At 38.8% G+C, this 20,272-nt stretch overlaps 1 protein-coding gene across 2 annotated transcripts in view; it reads right to left on the reverse strand.

The window, feature by feature from the left end:
• SYTL5 (synaptotagmin like 5) overlaps window positions 1-20,272 on the reverse strand; it is a 170,457-nt gene that overhangs the window by 127,377 nt on the left and 22,808 nt on the right. For both annotated transcript variants that reach the window (XM_043458058.1, XM_043458059.1), the window contains exon 3: window positions 16,688-17,167. In XM_043458058.1, the coding sequence (XP_043313993.1) occupies window positions 16,688-16,806 (119 nt within the window). In that variant the 5' untranslated portion in view covers window positions 16,807-17,167. The remainder of the gene's footprint in view (window positions 1-16,687; window positions 17,168-20,272) is intronic.

The following is a 20,272-nucleotide window of genomic DNA, read 5'->3' on the forward strand; positions in this document are numbered from 1 at the left end:
GTTGGAACTCGTTGCAGTCCAAGAGATTCTCAAGAGTCTTCTCCAACTCCACAGTTCAAAAGCATCAATTCTTCTGCATTCAGCTTTCTTTATGGCCGAACTATCACAACCATATATGACTACTGAAAAAACCATAGCTTTGACTAGACGGACCTTTGCAGGCAAAGTAATGTCTCTGCTTTTTAATATGCTGCCTAGGTTGGTCATAGCTTTACTTCTAAGGAGCAAATGTCCTTTAACTTCATGGCTGCAGTCACCATCTGCAGTGATTCTGGAGCCCAGAAAAATAAAGTCTCTCCCTGTTTCCATTGTTTCTCCATATATTTGCCATAGAGTGATGGGACCAGATGCAATGATCTTAGTTCTTTGAATGTTGAGTTTTAAGAAGCTCTTTCATTCTCCTCTTTCACTTTCATCAGGAGGCTCTTTAGTTTCTCTTCACTTTCTGCCATAAAGGTGGTATTGGCTATGTATCTAAGGTTATTGAAATATTTCTCCCAACAATCTTGATTCCAGCTTGTGCTTCATCCAGCCCAGCATTTTGCATGATGTACTCTGTATATAAGTTAAATAAGCAGGGTGACAATATACAGCCTTGATATACTCCTTTCCTGATTTGGAACCAGTCTGTTGTTCCATGTCCAGTTCTAAGTGTTGCTTCTTGACCTGCATACAGATTTTTCAGGAGGCATGTGAGGTAGTCTGGTATTCCCATCTCTTGAAGAATTTTCCACAGTTTGGTGTGATCTACACAGTCAAAGGCTTTAGCATAGTCAATAAAGCAGAAGTAGATGTTTTGCTGGAATCCTCCTGCTTTTTCAATGATCTAATGGATGTTGGCAATTTGATCTCTGGTATCTCTGCCCTTTCTAAATCCAGCTTGAACATCTGGAAGTTCATGGTTCACATATTGGTGAAGTCCGACTTGGAGCATTTTGAGCATTACTTTGCTAGTGTGTGAGATGAGTGCAATTGTGCAATAGTTTGAACATTCTTTAGCATTGCCTTTGTTTGGGATTGGAATGAAAACTGACCTGTTCCAGTCCTGTGCCACTGCTGTGTTTTCCAGATTTGCTGGCATATTGAATGTACCATTTTCACAGCATCATCTTTTAGGATTTGAAATATCTCAACTGAAATTTCATCACCTCCACTAGCTTTGTTCATAGTGATGCTTTCTAAAGCCCATTTGACTTCACATTCCAGAATGTCTGGCTCTAGGTGAGTGATCACATCATCATGGTTATCTAGGTCATGAAAATATCTTTTGTATGGTTCTTCTCTGTATTCTTGCCACCTCTTCTTCATATCATCTGCTTCTGTTAGGCCCATACCATTTCTGTCCTTTATTGTGCCCATCTTTGCATGAAATTTGACTATGTGGATCACAACAAACTGTGAAAAATTCTTAAAGAGATGGGAATACCAGACCACCTTCTTTGCCTCCTGAGAAAACTGTATGCAGGTAAAGAAGCAACAGTTGGAACTGGACATAGATCAACAGACTGCTCCAAATTGGGAAAGGAGTACATCAAGGCTGAATATAGTCACCTTGCTTATTTTACTTATATGCAGAGTACATCATGTGAAATGCTGGGCTGGATGAAAAACAAGCTGGAATCAAGATTGCTGGGAGAAATATCAATAACCTCAGACATGCAGATGACACTCTCCTAATAGCAGAAAGCAAAGAAGAACTAAAGAGCCTCTTGATGAAAGTGAAAGAAGAGAGTGAAAAAGCTGGCTTATAACTCAACATTCAAGGGAGAGAACAAGACGGTGGAGGAGTAGGTGGACATGGAGTAGGGCAAAGGAACTAGGGGGAAAAACAGGAGTGTTAGCAGCACTGGACCTGCCCTTGGCAGGTGGGGGAACTGAAGCAGGGGTCCGATCCCCACATCAGGGCAACTGTCTGAGTCAGAGGAGAAACATTTAAGGCTGAGAGTGAAACAGCTGATCTGTGGCAGCCTAAATGGAATGAGAATCAGACAGTCCTTGCTGCACCCATACATATCCCAGATGGTGCAGTGGCTGGGAGCTGAAGTTTAGGGATTGTGGAGCAATCCCCGGGCAAGGGCTACTGTTGACCTCGGAGAGACAGATCGAGGGGATGTGGGAGAAGAGATTGTGGTGGGAAATGCCTGTGGAGGAAAGCCAGGCAGCCATGGTAGTAGAGTCACACATAGCGGGTGGAGTTATCACCATAGCCTCTCCCCACTGACACACCAGCATTAGCAATAGAGAGGCAGGCCCATCAAATGCCTGATGCACTGAACTACAGTAGGACCCCACCCGGGGTGCCCCTTTAAGTGCCTGATGTGCCGATCTACAGAGTAGGACCCCAGCCGGGGAGCCCCTCTATGTGCCTCATGCAATGAACAACAGAGAAGGATGCCAGGCAAGGAAGCCCTCTAAGTGCTTGAATGGGCAGAGCTATGGAGAAAGACTGGTCAAAGAGGCCTTCTGATTGCCAACTACAAGATGTTTAAAAAAGGACTCTGATAGGGTCATAACTACTGCAGCAGAGGCAGCCCATGTCCCTACACACTTGGCGCTGCCAGGGTCCCCGCAAGCCAAGCAGCTACACCACCTTCACACTCAACACTAACTGGGGCAGAGCTGCCACAGGCAAAAAAAAAATCTTGTGCCTATGCTCACAGGGTCGCTTCAGGTAGTGTCCAACTCTTTGTGACCCTGTAGACTGTGGCCTGCCAGGCTTCTCTGTCAGGGACGGGGGTACTGCAGGCCAAGAATACTGAAGCATATTGGCCAATAGTGGTTGCCATACCCTTCTAGAACACTATATTTCCTGCTGCCCTAGCCACCAACTCCCCTGAGTACCTAGTGCTGCCAGAACTCCTGCGACCCAAGCAGCTGCCCAACCTCCACACCTGGCCCTCAGAGGGGCAAACCCAGGTCCTCCTGGGAAGCCTCAGGAGCAAACCCCAGTGAATGACCCACATGCAGAGGTGGAAATGAAACCACAATTGAAGCCCAGGGGCAGTGTGGCTAAGGAAAAAGACCCAAAACCTTCCCACCAGCTGTATAAGCTGCAGACTCAATGCACACGATCAACTAGGCAGACTTTGTGTCTATGGAATATATAAAAGGTCACTGAGAACTCCCACAAAAGAAAACACACTAGTTCTGATACCTGTGGACATTGGAGGCAAGAACACAGAGTAGGACATTAGAATATGAGCTGCCCCTACAGCAGGTCTAGAGATCAACACAGTGCTAGAGGGCATCCTAGGGAGGTGAGGTTGACTGTGACTCCCATAGAGGGAAAGGACTCAGACAGCAGTGACTCAAGAAAAACATTTATTATTCTTGTGTTTTGACTTGTTCTGTAGATTCTTTTGGATTTTTCGTTTTTTTCTTTATCCCCACCCCCTCCCCCCGTTGCAGTTGTCAATTTTATTGGCACTATAAAATCTAATTAAGCTTTTGAGCTTTTTTTTTCTCAGTCACATTTTTTATTGTTGTTATAAACCTCTGGCTCTATGTTGGGCTTTTGCAGTTCTGGGGAGGTTTTTTTTTTCTTTTCTCTTTTTTTATTTTTAATTTTTTAAACCTTTTATTATTTTTATACATTTATTCCTTTGTTTGATTTTCCTACTCTTCTTTTTCCCTTGCAGTTAATCTTTAATGTATATAAACCTTCTTCATCTACCTCTATTTAACTTTGCATATCTATTCTTTCTTTTCTTTCTTACCTTCCCTCTCAACATATTTCTTAGTTTTATTTTCATTGTTTTATTCCCCAATTGGCAGCTCGTTTTAGCTTTGTTTTCCAGTTTGTGCTTTCGTTAGTTTTGCTCAAGTAGATATAATTTTTGGTTTCCTTTGTTTGCCAGGTCAATCTATTGTACTTTATTTTTGTTGGACTGTTTTGATTTTGCTTATGGGTGTATATGTGTATAATCAGTCACACTTTTCATTGTTGTCATAAACCTCTGTCTCTACATTGGGCTTCTGCAGTTCTGTAGAGTTTTTCTTTTTTATTTATTCCATTTTTTTTCTTTTCTCATTTTATAACTTTAACTTTTAATTTTTTTAAAGCTATTCTATCTCTTCTACATTTATTCCTTTGTTTGCCTTTTCCTAATCTTCTTTCCCCCTTGTAGTTAATCATTAACATATATAAATCTTCTTCATCTACCTCTATTTAACTATGCATATCTATTCTTGCTTTCTTTTCTTTCTTTCAACATATTTGTTAGTTTTGTTTTCATTGCTTTATTCTGCACTTGGCACTTTGCTTTAGTCTTGTTTTCCAGTTTGTGCTTTAGTTAGTTTTGTTCTTAACTGGTAAATATAATTTTTTATTTCCTTTGTTCACTGGGTCAATCTATTGTACTTTATATTTGTTGGACTGTTCTGACTTTGTTCGTGGGTGTATATGTATATGTGTATATCCCATTATTTTAATTACTATTTGCCTGAGTTTGTAACTGCCATTTGTCTGGGGTTCATCTTTGGTTTCTCATTTTTGGATATTTGTTTTAATCTCACTTAATGCCATAATAAACCATTTATGGAATCTTCATTTCTGACCAGAAATCAAGCCCTGAGCCTTTGGAGCAGGAGAACTGACTTCAAGACCCTAGACTATCAGAGAACTAACCCTAGTGGGTATCAAGTAGTGAGAACTCATACAAAGAAACCACTGGAATACAAGACCCAGTATCACCCAACCACCAATAACACCTTGTACAGGACACCTCATCTAAACAACAAAGAAAACAAAAATACAAGCCAAATCATCAGCAGACAGGATTACCACCTCACTCAGCCTGGCCCATCAGAGGAAAAACAGACAAACAACAAAACAAAAACTCAGCACAAATCTCATGCTATAAGAAGCTTACACAAACCACTGGAACAATCTTAGGAGGGCAGAAATGAAAAGGAAGAAAGAATTCAACCTTGAAGCCTGGGAAAAGGAGTCCTAAAACACAGTAAGTTAAAAAAAATAGTGAAAAGGCAGAGAAATACTACACAAATGAAGGGAAAAACTAGAAACACAGCAGTCCAAATAAATGAAGAGGAAATAGGAAAACTACCTGAAAAAGAATTCAGAATAATGATAGTAAAGATGATCCAAAACCTTGAAAGCAAAATGGAGAAAATGCAAGAATCAATTAACAAAAACACAGATGAATTAAAGAATAAACAAGAAGAGACAAACAACACAATTACTGAAATTAAAAATACACTAGAAGGAATCAATAGCTGAATATCTGAAGCAGATGAATGAATCAGTGAGCTGGAAGATAAAATGGTGGAAAAAACTTATGAAGAGCAGAATAAAGTAAAAAGAATGAAACAGAGGATAGTCTCAGAGACCTTTGGGACAATATCAAATGCACCAATATTCAAATTACAGGGGTCCCAGAAGAAGAAGAGAAAAAGGGTATGAGAAAATATTTCAAGAGATTATAGCTGAAAATTTCCCCAACACGGAAAAGGAAATAGTCAATCAAGTCCAAGAGGCACAAAGAGTCCCACACAGGATAAACCCAAGGAGAAACACACCAAGACACACACTAATCAAACTAACCAAGACTTAACACAAAGAAATAATAAAAGCAGCAAGGGAGGAGCAACAAGTAACATACAAGGGAAATCCCATACGCTTAACAGCTGATCTCTCAGCAGAAACTCTGCAGGCCAGAAGGGAATGGCAGGATATATTTAAAGTACTGAAAGGGAAAAATCTACAACCAAGATTACTGTACCCAGCATGGATCTCATTCAAAATTGATGGAGAAATAAAAAGCTTTTCAGACAAGCAAAAGTTAAGAGAATTCAGTAACAACAAACCAGTTTTAGAACAAATGTTAAAGGAACTTATATAGTCAAGAAATAGAAGAGAAGAAAAAAGATCTACAAAATCAACCCCAAACAATTAAGAAAATGGAAAGAGGAACATATATATCAATAATTACTTTAAATGTAAATGGATTAAATGCTCCAACCAAAAGACACAGACTGGCTGAATGGATGTGAAAACAAAACCCATATATATGCTATCTACAACAAACCCACTTCAGACCTAAAGACTCATATAAACTGAAAGTGAGACGATGGAAAAATATATTCCTTGCAAATGGGAAGCAAAAGAGAGCTGGAGTAGCAATTCTCATATCAGACAAAATAGACCTTAAAATAAAGAATATAACAAGAGATAAGGAAGGACACTACATAATGATCAAGGGATCAATCCAAGAGGAAGACATAACAATTGTAAATATCTATGCACCCAACATAGGTACACGTCAATACATGAGACAAACACTAACAGACATAAAAGGAGAAACTGACAGTAACACAATAATAGTAGGAGACTTTAACATGCCACTCACATCAATGGACAGATCATCAAAACAGAAAATCAATAAGGAAACACAAATCTTAAATGATACATTTGATGAGATGGATTTCATTGATATCTTCAGGACATTCCATCCAGTGCAGAAGAATACACCTTTCTCTCAAGTGCACGTGGAACATTATCTAGGATAGACCACATCTTGGGTCACAAATCAAACCTCAGTAAATTTAAGAAAATTGAAATTGTATCAAGTATCTTCTCCAACCACAACACTATGAGACTGGATATCAATTACAAGAAAAAACTGTCAGAAACACAAACACATGGAGATTAAAAAACATGTTTCTACATAACCAACAGGTTACTGAAGAAATCAAAAGGGAAATCAAAAAGTTTCTAGAAACAAATGACAATGAAAACATGACAACACAAAACCTATGGGATGCAGCAAAAGCAGTCCTAAGAGGGAAGTTAATAGCAATACAATCCTATCTCAAGAAACAAGAAAAACATCAAATAGCAACACAAATTCAGCAACACATCAAAAAGCTCATACACTGTGATCAAGTTGGGTTTATTCCAGGGATGCAAGGATTCTTCAATATACACAAATCAAACAATGTGATACACCATATTAACAAATTGAAAGATGAAAATGATCTTTTATGACCATTTTTTATCATAAATTTATGATCAAAATCATTTATGATCATCTTTTATGATCATCTTAATAGATGCAGAAAAAGCCTTTGACAAAATTCAGCACCCATTTATGATTAAAACTCTTCAAAAAATGGGCATAGAAGGAACCTACCTCAACATAGTAAAGGCCATATATGATAAGCCTACAGCAAACATTATTCTCAATGATGAAAAACTGAAAGCATTCCCTCTGAGATCAGGAACAAGACAAGGGTGTCCACTTTCACCACTATTATTCAGCATAGTTCTGGAAGTGCTGACTACAGCAATCAGAGAAGAAAAAGAAATAAAAAGAATCCAGATCAGAAAAGAAGAAATAAAGCTCTCACTGTTTGCAGATGGCATGATACTGTACATAGAAAACCCTGAAGATGGTATCAGAAAATTACTAGAGCTAATCAGTAAATTTAGCAAAGTTGCAGGATACAGAATCAATACACAGAAATCACCTGCATTTCTATACACTAACAATGAAAAATCAGAAAGAGAAATTAAGGAATCAATCCCATTCACCATTGCAACAAAAAGAATTAAATATCTAGGAATAAACTTACCTAAGGAGACAAAAGAACTGTACACAGAAAATTATAAGACACTAATGAAAGAAATCAAAGATGACATAAACAGATGGAGAGATATTCCATGTTCCCAGGTAGGAAGAATTAATATTATGAAAATGACTATACTACCAAATGAAATCTACAGATTCAACGCGATCCCTGTATCAAATGATGAATGGCATTTTTCACAGAACTAGAACAAAAAATTTCACAATTCATATGGAAACACAAAAGACCCCAAATAGCCAAAGCAGTCTTGAGAAAGAAGAATGGAGCTGGAGGAATCAATCTTCCTGACTTCAGACTAAACTACAAAGCTACAGTCATCAAGACAGTATGGTACTGGCACAAAAACAGAAATATAGACCAATGGAACAAGATAGAAAGCCCAGAAATAAACCCATGCACCTATGAGTAGCTTATTTTTGACAAAGGAGGCAAGAATATACAATGGGGCAAAGACAGCCTCTTCAATAAATGGTGCTGGGAAAACTGGTCAGCTACATGCAGAAGAATGAAATTAGAACACTTCCTAACAGCATACACAAAGAGAAACTCAAAATGGATTAAAGATCTAAATGTAAGACCAGAAACTATAAAACTCTTAGAGGAAAACATAGGCAGAACACTCAAAGACATAAATCAAAGTAAGATCCTCTATGACCCACCTCCTAGAGTAATGGAAATAAAAACAAAAGTAAACAAGTGGGACCTGATTAAACTTGAAAGCTTTTGCACCGCAAAGGAAACTATAAGCAAAGTGAAAAGACAACCCTCAGAATGGGAGAAAATAATAGCAAATGAAACAACTGACAAAGGATTAATTTCCAAAATATACAATCAGCTCATACAACTCAAAACCAGACAAACCAAAATAAATAACCCAATCAAAAAGTGGGAAAAAGATCTAAACAGACATTTCTCCAAAGAAAACATACAGATGGCTAACAAACACATGAAAAGATCCTCAACATTGCTCATTACTAGAGAAATGCAAATCAAAACTACAATGAAATATCACCTCACACCAGTCAGAATGGCCATCATCAAAAAGTCTACAAACAATAAATGCTGGAGAAGGTGTGGAGAAAAGGGAACAGTCTTGCACTGTTGGTGGGAATGTAAATTGATACAGCCACTATGGAACAGTATAGAGATTCCTTAAAAAACTAGGAATAAAACCACCATATGACCAAGCAATCTGACTCCTAGGCATATACCCTGAGAAAACCAGGGTTGAAAGAGACACATGTATCCCATTGTTTATTGCAGCACTATTTACAATAGCTAGAACATGGAAGCAACCCAGATGTCCATCGACAGATGAATGGGTAAAGAAGTTGTGGTACATACACACAATGGACTATTACTCAGCCATAAAAGGGAATGCATTTCAGTCAGTTCTGATTAAGTGGATAAACCTAGAACCTATTATAAAGAGTGAAGTGAGTCAAAAAGAGAAAGATAAACATTGTATTCTAATGCACATATACAGAATCTAGAAAAATGGTACTGAATAATTTATTTACAGGGCAGCAATAGGCAAACAGACATAGAGAATAGAGTTATGGACATGGGGAGAGGGAAAGAGAGGGTGAGATGTATGGAAGTGTACTGTGGAAACTTAATTACCATATGTAAAATAAATAGCCAATGATAATTTGCTGTATGGCTCAGGAAACTCAAACAGGGGTTGTTTATCAACCTAGAGGGGTGGGATGGAGAGGGAGATGGGAGGTTCAAAAGGGAGGGGATATATGTATACCTACGGCTGATTCATGTTGAGGTTTGACAGAAAACTACAAAATTCTGTAAAGCAATTATCATTCAATAAAAAAATAAAATAAAACCTCAACATTCAAAAACTAAGATTATGGCATCTGATGCAATCCTTCATGGCAAATAGATGGTGGAAAAATTGAAACAGTGACAGACTTTATTTTCTTGGGCTCCAAAATCATTGCAGACGGTGACTGCAGTCGTGAAACTAAAAGATACTTGCTCCTTGGAAGAAAAGCTATGATAAACCTAGACAGCATATTAAAAATCAGAGACATTACTTTGCTGAAAAAGGTTTGTAGAGTCAAAGCTATGGTTTTTCCAGTAATCATATACAGATGTGAGAGGTGGACTATAAAGGAGGCTGAACAAAGAACTGACACTTTCTAACTGTGGTGCTGGAGAAGACACTTAGTCTCTTGGATAGCAAGGATATCAAGCCAGTCAATCCTAAAGGAAATCACCCCTGAATATTCATTGCAAGGATTGATGCTAAAGTTCCAGTACTTTGGCCACCTGATGTGAAGGGTCAACTCCATGGAAAAGACCCTGATCCTTGGAAAGATTGATGGCAGGAGAAGGGTGTGACGGAGAATGAGATGGTTGGATGGCATCGCTGACTCAATTTTAGGAGTTTGCACAAACTCTGGGAGATAGTGAAGGACAGTGAAATCTGGCATATTGCATCCCCTTGGGTCGCACAGAGTCAGACACGACTAATCGACTGAACAACAACAATAAAGTTAAAGAATACAAAATTACATATATAAAATGGTCCCAATTATGTGAACATTACATGTATACACATAAAATAACAGAAAAGAAATGCAAAAGCGGAAATTATCTCTATGAAGAGGGTCCCATGTGAGTTTTTAAAGTTAATATTGTATGTTTTTTCTAATTTTCTGTCATAAACATTATTTCCATAATAAAAAGTCTATCAGAAGATGCTAAATATTCCTTTAATTGTGAATTAAGAATTTATAATATAAAACTACTGTAGTTATTGATGCCCTCTATAGATCTTAGTGCATTAAGTTTAGAAACCTAAAACGGTCCTTTGCCATGTTAAAAGTTGTATCAATTTTAGATGTTTGTATGAAATGTTTACTGGATATGCTTAATTATTCTGCAAAGAAATAATGATTAGAAAATTTATTAAATACATGTTAGCCTATTCTTATTGTAGAGTTAAATCGCTAACTCCTATTACTGCTGCTGCTGCTAAGTCGCTTCAGTCGTGTCCGACTCTTCGCGACCCCATAGACTACAGCCTACCAGGCTCCTCTGTCCATGGGATTTTCCAGGCAAGAGTACTGGAGTGGGTTGCCATTGCCTTCTCTGAACTCCTATTACTATAGGAACCTTAATATTAACTTCATATAAAATGGTCTTATTCTTGAAAACTAAAATGTCAGAGGTAGCATTTTTGTTAGTGAAGGTTTCATATGCATTTACCTAGGGGAAAAATGCACATTTCCCCTGGAATACAGTTAGTATTTACTTAATTAAATCTTTCCTTATGAACTGACCTAACTGTGGAAGATGAATTCATTCTCCCAGCCCTGACATCCTACCCTATGACATTCAGCCGTGTTGTAGATTACATGGGCTAAAAGGGAATGGCACCTTCCTAGATGTGAGTGCAAATGAATCTCTGCTGCCTACAATCATGCCCTCTACACCAAATCTGGCTACAGACAGTCTGCAAGGAAAGGAAATGATAATGAAAGAGGAATTCAGAGAATAAGCAAAGAGATGTACACAACTGACTCTTGAACAATACAGGTTTGAACTGCACAGGTCCACTTATATGCAAATTTCTTCTATAGTAAATACTACAGTATTACATAATCTATGGTTCGTTGAATCCTCAGATGTAGAACTGTGGATAAAAGGGCCAACTGTAAGTTATACTCCAATTTTTGGCTATATGGACAGTTGTTGTTATTCAGTCGCTAAGTCATATCCAGGTCTTTGTGACTCCATGGACTGCAGAATGCAAGGCGTTCATGTTCTCCACTATCTCCCAGAGTTTGCTCAAAATCATTGAGTCAATGATACCATCCAACCATCGCATCTTTTGCTGTTCCCTTTTCCTCCTGCCTTTAATCTTTCCCAACATCAGCATCTTTTCCAATGAGCCAGTTCTTTACATCAGGTGGCCAAAGTATTGGAGTCCTTCCAATGAATATTCAGAACTGATTCCTTTAGGATTGACTGGTTTGATATCCTTGCTGTCCAAGTAACTCTCAGGAGTCTTCTCCAGCGCCACAGTTCGAAAGCATCAACTCTTCGGCGCTCAGCCTTCTTTACAGTCCAGCTCTCACATCCTTACATGACTACTGGAAAATCCATAGCTTTGAAAATAGAGACTCTAGTCAGCAAAGTGATGTCTTCAGTTTTTAACAGGGAAAAACTAACTCCTGCACTGTTTAAGAGTCAACTGTGTGTGTATTAAGACATATACACACACATATATATTCATATATGCATATATGAATACATACATATCTACATAGGTAACAGTTTTACTCATGACTATGGTGACTGTATTATTTCAAACAAAAACAATATCCAGTCTGACAAGTGTAAGTGTAATTATTTAGAGAATCTATGGTTTGAAATGTCATCAAATATCAGGTATTTGTGGCCCTGTGCCTATGATGAGACTTCCAATATGAATCACTTGAAGGAAAATGGTATAGAATCAAAATTAACTTAGTTTCCCTATGTGTGTGTATATGTTGGAATTAATAAGGCATTTAGTGAGAAAACCCCTAAGGTTTTAAATTCATTTAAGGCAGAGTCAGATTTTTTCCCCCAGGTCTCTGTGACTCACTAAGAGTTTGGGTTCTATTAGAGAACAAGGATGTTCATGCTGAGAGTTTCTGTTAATCTATTAAGAAGCTTTGTGGCAATTCTATTTAATACTAGGAATAAAACAAGATGTTTACCAAACTAAAAGTCCACTCCAATAGTTCTCCTGGTGTTTAATGGGAACAGTGTGTCTTTAGGCATTTGAGAAGGTCAAACCAATTTTGTTCTTAGTGTCAGTGATAAGATTTGAAAAAACAAAGAGCCCAACAGATCAAACATTTGTAAAGTATTAAGAAGATACTGTTGTTTGGCACTTACTGGTTGCCCTTACTTCCTGGGTGAATGGATAATTCTTGAAATCCCTTCAAATCTATTTGAACCAAATATTTAGCTTTTCTGAAGGATTCCAAACAGCTAATTTAAATGCACTCTCCCCTTTTGTCTCTGCATCCTCCTCTTTCTTCCACCATTGTGCTGGAAAATGATGGAATCAAACACTTAAAGTCAAAGCCATAAGGTTCCCAGGCTGGGCACTGCGGTCTTTTGATGACACTAATTCCTATTTGCTTGGTGGCCCATCTCAGCTGAGCTCCCTATGTGGAACATGTCATTATGTGCTTGCACTTTGGTTTTCAACCAGCATAAAGGGTAGAACCACATAAGAAACTCCTGTCAGTGTTTATTGTATAAGAGCAACACTTCAATAAAAGTTGTATTATATACTATACAGCTTGTAGGTCAGAGCTGTCAGTAAATACCAGGCTAAAGAAAGGTTTTCTGTTCTGTTCCATTTCTCTGACAGCTATTAGTAAAGCTGTGGATGGGCTTTCAACAGGATCAGAATAGGTGCAGTTCCGCAAAAGCATCAAAGCATAGGGGGAAAGGAAGCAATAATGCAATGAGAGAACATGGGCTCTGATCTTTACCAGCTGGACAAATGATTTAATCTAAGGTTAAGTTGTCACAGATCTAAAAGCTAATGTTCAGTTGCTGTAAGATATTATGGAAGGGGGCTTCAATGGGCAAATAAGCCCATGCACCACAACTACTGAAGCCTGTGCTCCATAGAACCTGTGCTCAGCAGTAAGAGAATTCACTGTAATAAGAAGCTCATGCATCACAAGAGTAGCCCCTACTCACCGCAATTAGAGAAAGATCACACAGCAATGAAGACCTGGAACTCTCCAAAATAAATAAATAAATAAAATTTCCAAAGAAAATCTCCTAGAGGTGGAAGGACTCTGTCAAACCATCTAACCTCTCAAACAGAAGCCTTATGTTAGCTCTTCTGTGAAACCATTCCTTCACTTTCTATCTTATTCATCATAACTTACTTATTCCTCCAGACTCCCACAAAGCACCAAGGCACACCACTGTAGCCTAGTGAAAACAATAGGTTGTAATAGCTAGCATCAATGTTTACTGTTACAACAAAATCTGCCACACCATACATTCTTTGTGTTGATGATTTTGGAGGATATAGAAGAAAATGAACTAAGTTCACTGCCTGGTCTGACCAATCTCCTGGTTGGGTTTTTGAGGAACTAACCTGGAGATGTAGATAACAGTGCACATGATTTATGAACTGCTCTCAGGAGGAACCTGTGAGGGAGAAGGGCAGAAGGGAGTAGGGGAAGGAGGAAAGGGAAGAGAGGAGAGGCTAGGAAGGGTGTGACTTTTAGTGACAGGCCAGTCTCAGCATGATCCCATGGGGAGCTCTGAAGCAGAAGTTGCATTGCAACCTATCTGCAGGGCAGGAATAGAGACAGAGACCTAAAGAATGGACTTGTGAAAACGGGGATTGACATATATACACTAGCATGTGTAAAATAGAATGTTAGTGGGAACCTGTTGTATAGCACAGGGAGCTTAGCTCAGTACTCTGTGATGACCTCGATGAGTGAGGTGGTGGGGGTAGGGGGGTGCGGTGGAAGGAAGGCTCAAGGTGGGGGGATATATGTATACATATAGCTGATTCACACTGATGTACAATAGAAGTTAACACAGCATTGTAAAGCAATAATCATCCAATAAAAATTTGGGGGGAAAAGTAGTTGTATTGCAGAGTCTGGAGGCAAGAGGTTTCTATACCCATGAGTCATTGGCTTGGGGCAACCCAGTGGGGACAAAAATGCAAGTTTATCTGGTACATGTGGCTCTTTACACCTATGGGCTACTCCAGCCACCCAAAGGTGGCTCCAAAGAAGGTGGAAAGTGCCAGTCTTTAGAAGTAAAGCACGTGGAAATTGGGAGATGAGAGCACAAATCCAGCAAAGGGACTGAAAAGGACTGGAGTGATGGTGTTCACAACAACTCATAAGATCAAGGGCAACACAAACCAACATTAAGCCCTAATGATTTTGGCCAGCCATTATTAAGTGCTTACTGTAAGTCAGTCTTGTTCTAGGCTCTTGGTAATATTACCTTATTTAATCCTTACAACAAGCTCATGAGGTAGCTACTGTTATTGTTTCTGTTTTGTCAAGTGAGGAACCTAGATCTATACAGGCAACTAGTCTAAAGTGATGATAAGACTTCATGGTGTAACTAAGATTTGAATCCACAAACAGAGATGGGTGACTTGACAGCAATGTACTCTAAACACCACATTACCCACTTTGGCATGGCTTCTCAATACAGGAAGCTGTGAAGAGAGACAGAGCCTGAGTCATTTTGTCTGGGCTCCTATCTTGATAGCTCACAATAAAATGAGACAGAACATCTAACACAGTCAGTGCAGCAAAAAACTGCACTAAATATCAGACAGTGTTGTTATTAAGGAAGGGAATGACATCGCCTCTTTCAAAAAAATCTCTTTTCTATAATAATATCTCTTAGGTCTGTAAAAGTCTTTCTTCTGCTGTCCTCCCAATGTTTAAAGAGCCAGGGAATCAATGTTTATTCTTGATAGCTCTATTGTATAGTACATGATTTGGCCAAATTTCCATTACAGAGAATAAGGAAAGAAGGCAAGGGAAGATAGAGAAAAAGAGGGAGTATACGAGATCATTACTAAAAATTACTGAGAATGACAGGAACAAATATTCTGAACAAAGTCCTGTTCACTGTACTTCAGTCTTTCCTGGGATCTGATTATTAAATTGCTTTTTTCTGAACAGAGTGATTTTTAATTCTCCAGAGAATGTTATCAATAACTGCTTAGTACCCCATCTCCCATAAACAATAGAACTTTTTCAATGCCATTAGAAAATTTAGTCACTTTTCAAGACTGGACTATCAATGCCAAAAATACCATTTTAGAATTCTTTAAAATCATTATTAACTGGATTTCATTGCCACCTGAATTCTAGGCATAGAAAAAGTGCAGCATATTTCATCAAAATCTTTAAGATTAGCTGAATGCCTTAGAATAATGAAAATAAAAACTCTGAGCTCTTCATTATGAAACAAGCATCAGTCAAGAATATTTCAATGTCTTTCCAATTCTAAGCATCCTAGTTCCTCTAGGTGCATTGAATATTTTTGTAACATGTAAGGGTAATCTTATGATGTGTTTTCTCAAGTAAAATAAACATAAGCTTCTGATTACAGTTTTCAGAGATACTCGATACACAAAACTACACGTTACACAGTAGACAGTGACTGAGGAAGGAACTCTGCTTATTTCTGTCCCTCTGCTCAGGGGTGAGACGTAATAACCAAATACATTTAACAAGCAGGACAGGTCAGGCAGCAACCAATCATAATGCATGTAGTAACCAATCAGAATGATGCTGTGATCATTGGGGAACTGATGATGTAACCAATCAGAATGGATGCTGGCTGAAACACAGATGAGGCCACACCTAGGGATTCAGCTAAATATCAACCCTGCCTACAACCCATGCAAAACTCAATTCTGCCCACATTGCTCAACTTTCCTCACACAGAAACTTATTTCAAGAAATTCAGGTGATTTCTGGGATACAATGGGAACTTCTCAGTTTCCAGATACCGTTCCTATCACAGCTCTGGTCAATACAAATTTCCACTAAGATTGACCGAAGAAAGAGACACAAATAAATAATAGATAAAAATTACTGTGCACTGAAGTACCATGCACTACACATTACCTTCCTTAATCTTTGCAACAACCCTATAAGATGAGTGCTATACTTAGCCCTGCTGTTTTGATGAGCAAACCAAGGTGTAGAGAAGTTGAGTCACTGATTCAAGGTCACACACCTAGTACATCCCAGGGCTGGTACTCAAACCCGGGCAGTCCTTCCACTTAACTACAAGTTATGATGTCACTGGCAAATGAACATCCTCATCAATGCCATATTTACCACTCAATTCCAACCTTCTTTCTGGCTAAATGATAAAGTGGCAAAGATGTTTTCTAATATTTATGCTGTTGTTTGGAATCCAGGAAGACACTGACCTACACTGGTCTCCAGTGTGGTTGGAGTTGCCCCAATTCCAATCTAAATTGCTTCCAACAAACAGAAAGCAGTCAAGGAAGGCAGACAAGATAAAAGAATATTACCTTATTCTCTTGTCCTCTATTTTTTTCAAATATTCATCTCTCTTTAGGACTCCCAGAATCATCTCCTTCTCATGATCTAATAAAAATGACAGGTTGATGAACTCAGAGTTCTTAGACATGGTATTTCAGCAGTAGCTCTGGGTGGCAGTTGTTGAATTTTCCAGGTAAATTGATACCCACAGTTCTTAAGGTCCCTGTGAATAACTCAAGAGTCACTCAGTTGCTTGATGAACAGAAGTTTTTAGAAGGTCTCTGAAGCTCTGCTGATGGTAGGTAAAGATTCTTCCAGGCAACACAGAAAACAAGCTCCACTGGGATTACATTTCAAGAAAGTCATTATTGTTTTAACTGAAAAGATCTCCAAAGCCTTCGCTTTGATATACAGTCCAAGGGCAGCTGAGTTCCCCTAATGATGCTCAGTGTTACTCCAGGAAGCTACAGAGCAGAAAACAGATCTGCTGGGACGGAATCCAGAAAATACTGCAAAGGTGGAAAGAACAAAGAAGAGAAAAATTAATTAGGCAATTTTCCCCAAAGCACTTGTAAGTGTGTCTAGTATTCGAAACAGTGATGTACCTAACTCAAACACCACTTTTCAATCTGTAAACATGCATTGATGACGTATCTATTGTATTTACTACAGCATCAAAGAGTTACTTATATTTAGGTGATTCCACGTTCTCTATGTCAGTTCAGTTTCTTCCATTATAATGAGCTTCCTCTACCAGCCAGATCCTGTCACCACCCTTACAGCTGACCCATGGGTGAACTGGGTCACTAGGACAGCCTGGACTGTCCACAACAGGACAGGTCCCTTAAGTGCCTCCATCCTGCCCTCCCTTCCTCTCCCCAAAACTAGAACCCCAACATAAGAAAGCACTACTGACAAAACAAATACAAACCAGTGCTGCACGTATCAACCTAAATTTCTCTCACAAACATAATGTGGAATGAAAACATTTGCAGAAGAATTCATGCAGAATAATATTAACAGCTTATGCATGAAGGAAATAATTTTCAAAGACATTATATCTAGTTTAAGACCACATACATTTGGAGTATAAATACAAGGAAATTCATGGGAAATTCAGAAATGCAATCAGAGAACACAGGAACTTCAACTACTGGGTGACGTTTTATTCTCAATATAGGTTTATATCTTATGACATACGTGGTTGTGAATTATACCAGATCTGTATTACATACTGCAAGATAGTTATTTTAAGACTCCCATTTTGTCAACATAAGCTCACCAGGCCCTCTCCTTCATATTAATTCTTGAGCACATTCTTTCACTGGCTTGGTACCTCGGTTCTCTCTGTGCATCCCCTTAAGAATGATAGCTCTTAGCATGCCCTACTACTGGGTTTTGGGATTTGGCATCATCCCACGACAATGTTCCTTAGCCTCCCTCTAGGTCTCTGAACTACAATCTACATGCATGTGACACTTGGTTTGGTTGATTCTAGCCAGATTTCCAAGTGCAACTAGATACTTACTCCTAGACTGCTTTGGGGTCTCCCAGTTACAAGTTCAGATTGACCTCAAATTCTCAGATCTGAAAGGACAGGCTCTAGTCCAGGGCCTCTTTAACTTTCCAAAGTCCCCATGTGTTTGTTCTCTGCATAGTATAATGAAAACAGAACTTTGCTGAAATGACCTAGAACTGAACTGCTTCCCACAGAACAAGAGCGATTCCACTTGAGGGAAACTGACCAGATCTCAGTGAGTGTAGTAGACTCTTAAAATATACTGCAGGCCTTTAACCCATTTCCAAAGTCCTAGAGGCTGTAAGGTTCAGAGGATGCCAAGATTGACATGAAGAGGAAATAACAAGGTTAAGAGTAAATGGAGCTCATCAGCAAGGTTTGGGCTTTTTAAAATTTTTTTAATATGGTGGCACTAGTGGTAAAGACTTCACCTGTCAATGCAGGAGACACAAGAAGTGTGGGTTCGATCCCTGGGTCAGGAAGACCCCCTGGAGAAGTAAATAGCAACCCATTCCAGTATTCTTGCCTGGGAAATCTCATGGATGGAGGAACCTGGTGGGCTACAATCCATGGGGTCACAAAGAGTCCAACACAACTAAGAAACTGAGGACATGGCTGATTTACAATGTCATGTTAGATTCAGGGGTATGGCACAATGATTGTGTGTGTGTGTGTGTGTGTGTGTATTTCATATTATTTTACCACATAGGTTATTGCAAAATATTGAGTAGAATTCCATGCACTATATAATAGGTCCTTGTTAAGTTATCCATTTTATATATAGTAGTGTTTATGATAATCCCATCCTTCTAATCAATGCCTATCTACCCTTCCCCTTTGGTAACTGGGTTTATTTAAACAGCAGAAATAGACCCATAGACATAGAAAGGTTTGGTTTTTCCATCAGATGCAGTCTCTCTCACATAAATAGCACAGCTGTTGTTTCTGCCCCTTATGTGTCTCATCTATTTTCAGGTAAAAATAGGAAAATTACTTGGTAACTCAGATAATGAATGTTATCATCACAGCCAGGTTCACTTAACACATAGCGTGTATTTGCAATGTCAGATTTAGAATGTCCTATGTGACTCTTCAATAGAATTGTATTTAGAATTCATTCAGAAGGTTGGGAGCTATAAAAATGCTTGACCTGAGGCTTCTGGTTATCCTTGCCTTGGGCTTAATTATATGCAAGTCTGCCTTCTAAAAGTCTACTCCTGAGGAGAAAAGAGGGAGGGGTGGAATAACGCCATGGGGCTATCACAAGATGGTGACAGAGAAGATGGGAAATCAAACATGGATATAAGAAAACTGAAATTAGTCAGTGAGAGTTTAACGAAATTAGCCCTGAATGGATTTTTACCCATCTATACCTGGACTAATAGAAATGATTTATACACGAATGACCAAGGAGATCAGAAATAGCCAAAATTTTTTCAAGAAAATCAAGATGTTTCCTCCAGAAGGCAGGATGGGACTGTATCACTTAGTAACATGAAATCAAAATGCTGGGCATCCAGTCCTTTCGGAAAACACAGGATGGAGAAGAGGAGACAATGAGCATGGAATGAGACAGAGGAGATCCAGAGAGCTACATGCTGATGGTACCCAGCCAGACTCAGACCGGAGCAGAAGTATTTGGGCCCCAAAGTGAAAATTAACTATTTGTTCCCAATAGTACATGCTCCATGTTGGGTGATGAAGACTCAGTCTGGCAAATTTTCATATCATCAATACCTCAAAGCAGACAACTATTTCACTCTTGCTTGAATTTAACTTTCTTCTGGAGACTTCTGGTTGCAGTTGGCTTCCCCTAGAGCTCTCCCTTCAAGAAATGGATGTCCTGGTCCTCCCAATGGAACCTTCTGTGTCTAGTTTAGTTTGAACTTACGTCTGATCTGCTCTCTGTATGCTAACCAAATCACATTTCTGAACCCTTGGAGCACCAGCATCTGGGCTGTGATTAATTTACTTAAGTAGGTACCATTTTGGTATTATTTATTTATTTTTTGGCTGTGCCACACAGCATGTGGGATCTCAGTTCCCAGACCAGGGTTCAAACTCACATCCCCTGCATTGGAAGTGCAAAGTCTTA

The sequence above is a fragment of the Cervus canadensis genome, chromosome X (genome assembly GCF_019320065.1).
Source record: "Cervus canadensis isolate Bull #8, Minnesota chromosome X, ASM1932006v1, whole genome shotgun sequence".
Lineage (NCBI taxonomy): Eukaryota > Metazoa > Chordata > Mammalia > Artiodactyla > Cervidae > Cervus > Cervus canadensis.